The sequence below is a fragment of the Neophocaena asiaeorientalis genome, unplaced genomic scaffold, assembly GCF_003031525.2.
Source record: "Neophocaena asiaeorientalis asiaeorientalis breed wild unplaced genomic scaffold, Neophocaena_asiaeorientalis_V1.1 scaffold110, whole genome shotgun sequence".
NCBI lineage: Eukaryota > Metazoa > Chordata > Mammalia > Artiodactyla > Phocoenidae > Neophocaena > Neophocaena asiaeorientalis.
The window spans coordinates 1,977,515-1,985,901 of record NW_020175053.1 but is presented as its reverse complement, the minus strand read 5'-3'; the positions used below and the strand labels follow the sequence as shown (position 1 = coordinate 1,985,901).

Here is an 8,387-nt window from a genome sequence, read left to right as displayed (position 1 = left end):
CGGTGCCCGGCCCGCCGCGCCCCCTGCCCGGCCCTGCCGTTCGCCGCTGGGGCTCTCCCACTGGGAGCTGCCCGCGTCCCGGGCCCCCTCCGGCCCGCGCGCCCCAGGCCCCGGCAGACGCAGCCCCGCGTACCTGAAAACGTGTCCCCCGCCGCAGTTAGCAAAAGTCCGGTCAAAGTCGCCAGGCAAGTCCCAAGTCTCCCCATGGTGCTGAGTGCGCGCCGGGCCGCTCCCGGCGGCACTGGGTGGGCGCGATGGCGGAGTGCGGCCGGGAGCTTTGCCTCCAAGGCGGCAAGAAGAGGAGGGTGAACAGCCAAAACCAGAACCAGACGCCCAAAGTCCTAACAGTTGCAGAAGTCCCAACTCCGGCGGCTCCCCCGCGCCACCCGCGCTCCTGCACCCGGAACCTCGCACCCTCTGAGCAGGACACGCTCGGCCGCTTCATTGCGTCCCAGCCGTCCCTGGTGGGCCCAAGCGAGCCGCGGGCCATGCACGGAAGGCAGCGGTCACACGGACCTACGTAACCTGTGATTTCTGTGTCTGGTGCAAAGTGTTGGGGAACGCGGGAGGAGGCGTGGGTAATGAATCAAATGTCGTCTTGAGATATATAATTTACCATTTGGGGTGTGGAATGCCTATTTCATTAAGTGGATAAAATAGCTTCCAATGCATCAGTAAAGAGGTTCAGTTTGTAAAACTGAAAAAAAAGAAAAAGAAAAAGGCGGGGAAGCGGGGGGCAATCCTTCTATTTCCTTTGGAATAACACACATGGAGCTGCAGGCGCCAGGCCTAGCTAATTGAAAGCAGTGGAAGGCCTGGGAAGAGGTTAAATTAGAAACCAAGTAACTACCGGTGAGTTGCACGGTGTTCTAGGGCGGGGAACCGCGCCAGCAAGAGGGCAAACCCATGAAGCAAGTGGGCCCCGGGCTCCCTCCGGTACTGACAAAGGCCCAGAAAGTGCATTGATCCCACGCTCACCTCGACCCTGTCTCCAGTGGACCCTAGAACCAACAGACAAGGATATGTCACAGCTGTCACCTCCCCAGGGCAAATTGAGGGACTGGACTTTTGATTTTGGTGCCCAACGAACAGCTCCTCTTGCAGAATTCCACTTATTAGATCCTTATCAGAAGTGCTCTTTCGAAGGCTCTGTATTAATCATTGACGTTTTAATACTACGAACCTTACATCATCCTGCTGCTTCTCCCAAATATGTACTTGTTGAGCCTTATCTCGATTGCAAAATAACGTTTGAAGTATGGAGAGGCAGGGGGGTCACATACCTCCAAGGATCAGCAGTGAGGGTCTGTCACCTGGGCTTTCCCTGGTGCTGAGGTCCTGTGATGTGACGGAGCCCAAATTTCCTTTATTTGAATGGTCATGTGCTTTCCAGTGGAGCTGTTATATTAGTAGATGTGAGATGGCTCCACATAAGGAGATGTCAATCTAGTCATTTTCCTTCTTTGAGTCCGCTGAAGAAGTTAATATTAAGGTATGATTTCATTTGCAAAGTATGTGAATTCTTTCAGCAAATATCTAAGAAGGCCATATATCTGCCAGGTACTGAGCTATGGGCTGGAGGTTGTCTTACGCTGGGCTGCCCCAGGAACAGGCCTGAAGTTAAGGATTTAAGTGTAAGTGGTTTTAGGTTTTATTGGGGAAGTAATCCCAGGAAGCAATACAAGAGGAATGGGAAAGTGAGACAGAAAGGTGAGGTGGAGTCAATATAGGGTGTATGAATGAGCAAGTTGCCACTGTGGGCAACTGGGGCTCACTGCCCTGGGGACCCCCAGGAGAAAGTATTGAACAGCCTTAGAGCTGGAGCACCCCACCCCGGGGCAAGGACGTGTGTGAGGTGGCTGGGTGCGGGCATGGGAGTCAGCTGCGCAGATAGGGGTCCCTTCACCAGTGGGGAGAAAGCCCTGTAGGGATTCCCAGTGCTGTTACCCTGGTAACCAGAAGGTGCCCTGTCCCTTCCTCAGGTTACTTAAAGCTCAGTGGGAGACCCAATGAATTTCTATTATCTCTGATCTCTAAACATTACAGTGTTAAGCCAACTCTGCCCTTATTAGCCTGAAATCCACATTGCAAACAGTGGTGGGGTTTTTGCCAGCAGTTCCTCCCCTGGCAATTCTAACAGCTAAGCTACTGTTTCTTCACTCCCTCTTCCAGGTAACTGGCCAAAGCAGCACTGAGCCCAAATGGAAGGCCTCTTTTCAAAAGGAATGTATTGGACTTCCTCTAAGGAAAGGATGCTGTAGGAGTCCTTCCAATGGGACATTTCTTGTCACTTTTTTCCAGCAGGGGAGGTTTTTTAAATTTTAATCCAACCACATGACACTCCTGTCTCTCTGGGGACAACGGTGACATATGCAGAATGGCTGGTCACAGTTAGGGGTGCTGTCAAGCCAGCCCCCATCATATGTCTAAATATTTCAAAGTTATTCATCAAGCTGGCAAACTATTATATAATATGTTATACGTTCCTACCTTGACAAAGATAACAATACTGCATAAATACTACCTTTATTTTAGTAAAATCGCTCATATGTTGCATAATCGAGACTGTCAAATAATTTTTGTCCTAGTGATAGCAATGATCTGTTCTGTATGGAACATTTATAGCCACATTTCACCCGGTTTTGTTCCTCAGTGGTGCTTGCAAGCATTCAGTAGCCACATGTGGACAGCACAGATATAGAACATTTCCGTCATCATAGAAAGCTCTTTGGGAAAACACTGAGAAAGGATTAGTGTATTCAAATTATGCAAAATTTGAGTATATATTTTCATCAAAAACGTAAATTCAAAACTTTTTAATCAGAAAATTAAAATTACTTCCTATAGTTGCTGAAGATTCCTTTCTTCCCAATGATGCAAAGATATCTGCTAGAAGTAAAATGCAAACTACAAATTAGGATTATGAATACCAAGACTGAAATATAATGATTCATAGGGCTTCCCTGGTGGCACGAGTCCGCCTGCCGATGCAGGGGACACAGGTTCATGCCCCGGTCCGGGAAGATCCCACATGCCGCGGAGCGGCTGGGCCTGTGAGCCATGGCCGCTGAGCCTGTGCTCTGCAACGGGAGAGGCCACAACAGTGAGAGGCCCGCGTACCCACAAAGGAAAAAAAAAAAAGGATTCATAAAAAGCTTAACATTTTCTTTAATATTTTAAATTCAGTGATACATGATGAATTTTGAATAAACAGAAACCTATTAGCCATGTGAGCATTCAATGTCCACCTAGTTGTCAATGTAAAGAATCAGTATCCTGTCTCACGTATAACTACACATCTACCATTTTAACAGTAATATTAATCATTTCATTTTGAAAGATGTTCCTCAATCACCAAGTTTAACACATGCAAATACTACACTAGTGTGTGACTTCTTACAGACTTGGAACCCAAAGCGAAGCAAGAAAATTGGTGGTTGGCATTACGAGGAAACCCCACTCATTCACATTTAAGACTGTTTTCTATTCCTGCTACCTGAAAGCAAGGATTTGATTTTTAATTGATTGGACTTTTAACGAAGTGCTTCTGCCGTGACATTATCCGCACACCTTGGTGTGTCCACGTGCGTGTCAGTGGCAGCACACCCTGGAAATCTTCACAGTGCCCTTCCAAGGCCAGGGGACAAAAGTCAGGGTGAAGCGTTTCTCTGAAGCCAGCACAGAGCTGGTTTTGAGATTGGATGTTTAGGGTTATGGTTTATGGTCTCTCAACACTGAGCACCAGATGCCTAGTGACAGACGTGACCACGTGCCCCTTAGTACATTGATTTTTATAGGTTAGTGATCCCCAGGGTCCTGGAAGGCCCAGGCCCAGGGCAGGAGCCCACGCTGCCCACTGTCTGCACTGTGATGGTGTTTTTAGCATCAGTAACTCTGTTTGTGACATTTGTCCCAACCTCCTGAAAGTCAAAATGTAAATAAAAAAAGAAAACTGACCATAACCTATCCTCACCTATCCTCAATGTTAGGTTGAATTTGTTGGTTAACCACAGGCAGAAAGTTCCTGATCCATCAAAAGTATCTATCACACCTGCCGAAAAGCATCAACAAAAGAATCATTTAAATACCTCCCAGGTGGCTTAACTGGGGTTAACAGGACCCAGCAGAAACGGAAAACATTGTCCTAGAAAACTCACGTTTTGTTCTCTAGGCCCTGCTGCAATGATTAATTCCCTTTTTAGAGGCACGTTGAGATTGTGGAAGTGTATTTTGAGATAATAAATGGAAACTGTAAATAAGCCCCCTCGTATGGGTTTCACAATGATGTATTCTTTCATTGATCAAAGATAGTATGTCGTTGAAGAGAAAACAAAGGGAAGGAAGGAGGGAGGGAAGGAGGAAGGAAGGAAGGAAAGAAGGAAGGGAGAAGGGGGAAAGAGAGGGAGTGGGAGACAGAGCTAGCTTGGAATTTGGAGTCCAGCTTGACTGAGTCCCAACTGTGTGATTTAAATTAGTTTCCATTTCCTGGCTTGCAGAAATGGCATTACACGTGGCAGCTCTGCGTGCATCTGAGGCCTTGAACAAACCTCTCTGATGAAGTAAAGCCCTAAGGGTGTAGAGTGCATCCCAGTCTCTGCCAGCACCCCCCCCCGCCCCCGCCCCCACTTGTCGCTACCTGGAGAAGCACGTGAGCCGCGGGCAGCGCTGGGGGGTGGGGAGAGTGGACGCAGAGATGAGAAGATCCCTGCTGGGTGCACGCCCTCGCCGTCAGAGTCGGCTTACTCAGTCAGGACTTCACAGCTTCACTCACCTTCTGAATGTGTGTGAAAAACACAACGTTAGCAGTTCACGGGGGCCAGAAGAAACCAGGGCATTTAAACTTTCACCAGCGAAGCCCGGTTCTCACCTGCACAGAAGAAAGAATGGGGGCAGGTGCTCTTTTTCGAAGTTGTCTGTATCCTACCTGAGGCCAGAACCTGTCACCAGCAAAAGGCAAGGCTCCTCCAAGCAGACTTCAAAGCCACTTGTGCATAAAGGCTTAAATTTTTTGAATTTTTAGATGCCCCAGGAATTCCTTCTCGAGGCCTAATTAAAAGGGGAGAGGGAATAGGTTTCAGTTCTTTGCTTTGCCCACATTACCCTCAGAATAGAAATTAAGCTCCTGAAATGCTGATACTAGGACAATGCATTTGCCTATTCTTTTTAAAAATCTTAACTCTGACACCGTTAGTCTGTGTGACACTGGGCAAGTCACTTAACCTCTCTGTGCTTCGGTTTCCTTACCTGTACAATGAAGGTAATAATTGTACCCACTTTACTGAGTTGTTGAGAGGATTAAATGAGATAGTGATATAAAGTGTTCAGAATAGTTCCTGGCACATCATTAGAGGTAGATAAGTTATTAAGCGCTGGTTTTAAAATCAAATACTAAAGAGAATCAACTCTGCACGAAGTTCTGTGCTGGGGTTCTGCGCAGGGAGATGGGACAGAAACACCTAATTGGGCCCAATTACCATTTAGATGGGACGATCTTCAGCAGGGCTTCCCCTCCATCTTTTCTCAACAGCCTCTGCTTTTGGGCACATTTGAGTTTATATCAGCTGCCAGACCCAACACCAGGCCACATCCAAGGGAACCACAATATTTATCATGACAGCCCTTTCTCGTTTGCTCCTCTGCAAAATGAGAATAGTAATTTCTGTCCTGTCTATCCCATTGTGTTGTAAGAGTGTCAACAGCATTGTCGGGTACAAGTTCTTTATAAACAGGCCCCCATGACTAAACTTTTAGTTTACTATGCAGCTCTTCTCTTTCATCTTACCAGGTGGGACTATAAGTTCGCGATTTGCAAATAGGTCATATTTTTATAACAATCTGTTTCTATGGAACTTTTTCCTTTTGCTTTATTTTAGGTAAAATGGTAGGTTGATATTCTCAAAACATTCCCTGCTTACTCGTGGGGTCTGTAGCAAGGTGGACCCCACATGGTGACGTCAAGGTACTAGAAAATATGCTTATTACAGCCACGTCCAAACCTGTGTTCCCGGGAACGGCAGATATAGGAAGCGCTCTGCCGGAGAGTCCCTGGCAACCGTCTGATCTCCAGAAAGTCTGTCGCCTCTGCGGGCTGTTCTGTATGTTCTGCGGGGAAGGACACAGCTCTCTGGGGCCTTCCCTGCGCTGGGAGGGCAGGATGCTCAGGCTGCTGCACACCCAGGGGCCCTCTGGGGAGACAAGCCATGCTGTACCCTTTACTTCCACCCCTGCATCCTGGACCAGGGGAAACAACTGCCTGCAGAGCAGCACCCCTCTGACCAGAAAAGCCTGTCTGCCCTGTCCCTGGGGATGGAGAGCCAGCAGCAGGCTTTTCCTGTTGGAAGCAGCAACATTAGAGACACGGTAACAGCCTTCCACACACACACACGTCAGCCATAGTTTTCAGGCTGGTTCATTGAATATGGAAAAAAACAAAGGAAAAAAAACCCTGATTTCTGAAGATCTTTTCAGAGTCCACTGGTGGTCCCCGTACAGTCACTCTCTGTGTCTTTTGTTTAAGTCTGCAAGCAGTCCTGGAAGAAAATGCTTTGTGCAGGCTCTTTTGGAGCTGTGAAGCCTTGGAAATCTGCTAGCTCAGTCAGAGGCCGTGAGGTGGCACTTGGTTGTCTGATTCACAGTCACTTCAAAGGCACCAGCTCCCCACGGAGCAGCCACTCTCCACATGGGGGTTCATTAAAGGAGAGAATGACTGTCTTTGGGTCCCTCTTTTTTTCCCCAAAGGCTTTGAACTAACGTTTTATATCAGTTCTCGTGCCTTTGTACCAGACAACTGTTTTCTCAGAACACAGTTTGGAGGTTAGGCAGCTTTTCCTAAACTCGGTGTGGAAATCATGGTATCCAATCCAGTTCCCATGAATTCTTATTTCCTTTTTATTTCACTTTCTTTAAAACAAATCCTTTGAAGTCAATAGGTACGTTCCTTCAAGCTCTGCTTGACTAATACTATGAAGAAACGTTACACTGACAAAGTCAGAATCCTCCCTCAGATTAAGTTATTGCAACAATGGTGTGCAGGGGCCTGTGATCTGTAATAAGGCCAGGTTTTCACTAGAATATGAAAAAAAAAGAAAAACATTTCACCGCTAACATCAAAGAAAAGATCATCTTTACTTTCTCTTCATCTTTAATATTTTTAAGTTTCCAAATGTTGTATTTTGAATTGAAGATTCCAGACAGTCATTACTGTGAAGATGAGACAAGCCACAGAGGAAAACATTCGATTTTATCTCACTAAGTTTTGGGGCCTAATATTTACCGAAGTCTTACTCGGAGCAGAGCATTTTGCTAGGGCATTGAAACTCTAAAAGACATGTATGATTATCATGCCCATTTGAGAGATGAGGAAACTGAGGCTTAAAGACAGAATGACTTAGATCTGCTAAAGATAAGGCAGTATAATTAAGCCACAGTCAGTCGTAGCCAGTAGATCTGTGACTTGTAGTTCCCTTTCTAGTTCACTCTGCTATATATATATTTTTTAATTTATTTTACTGAAGTGTAGTTGATTTGCAGTGTTGTGTTAGCTTCTGGCGTACAGCAAAGTGATTTAGTTATACATGTATATATACATTCTTTTTCATATACATGTATATACATGTATATAACTATATATTTAGTTATACATGTATATATACATTCTTTTTCATATTCTTTTCCATTATGGTTTATCACAGGATATTGAATATAGTTCCCTGTGCTCTTCAGTAGGGCCTTGTTGCTTATCCATCCTATATATAATAGTTTGCATCTGCTAACCCCAAACTCCCACTCCATCCCTCCCCAACCTCTTCTCCCCCTTGGCAACCACAAGTTTGTTCTCTATGTCTGTGAGTCTGTTTCTGCTTTGTAGATAAGTTCATTTGTGTCATATTTTCGATTCTGCATATAAGTGATATCATATGGTATTTGTCTTTTCACTGTGCTGTATTTTCTGTCTTCACCTTTGTCTCTTTACCTAGCCTAAATTCTTCATCAAATTGTTGTCTCTCTTGCCCTCCTCTGGCACACACTGCACCGACATGCACTGATATGATGATCTGAAAGCTGCTGTCTAAACTTTATCCATCCTTCAAGGATGGATAGGTTAGGGTTACAGTCATCTGTGGGTAACAGAAAACCCGGCCAACACTGGCATGTAGCCAGTGGTCAAGGGGATGGGATTGAGGTACACACTGCCTGTGTTCAAAGTCCAACTTCTTCCACTGACTAACCGAGTCTCTTGGGTAAATTATGCAACCTTTCCATGCCTCAACTTCCTCATCTAAAAACTGGGATGACAACGGCACCTACTTTTTAAAAATTCTTATGAGGTTTAACTATGAATTCAAGTAAACTGCTCAGAAAATGTTTAAAAAAGAAGACGTTACCAT

The 8,387-nt window shown here is 45.8% G+C and overlaps 1 protein-coding gene across 2 annotated transcripts in view; it reads right to left on the bottom strand.

Annotated features, from left to right (window-relative positions):
• PTPRM (protein tyrosine phosphatase receptor type M) overlaps positions 1–366 on the bottom strand; it is a 743,754-nt gene extending 743,388 nt beyond the window's left edge. For both annotated transcript variants that reach the window (XM_024763901.1, XM_024763902.1), the window contains exon 1: positions 134–366. In XM_024763901.1, the coding sequence (XP_024619669.1) occupies positions 134–206 (73 nt within the window). In that variant the 5' untranslated portion in view covers positions 207–366. The remainder of the gene's footprint in view (positions 1–133) is intronic.
• Positions 367–8,387: the final 8,021 nt, after the last annotated feature.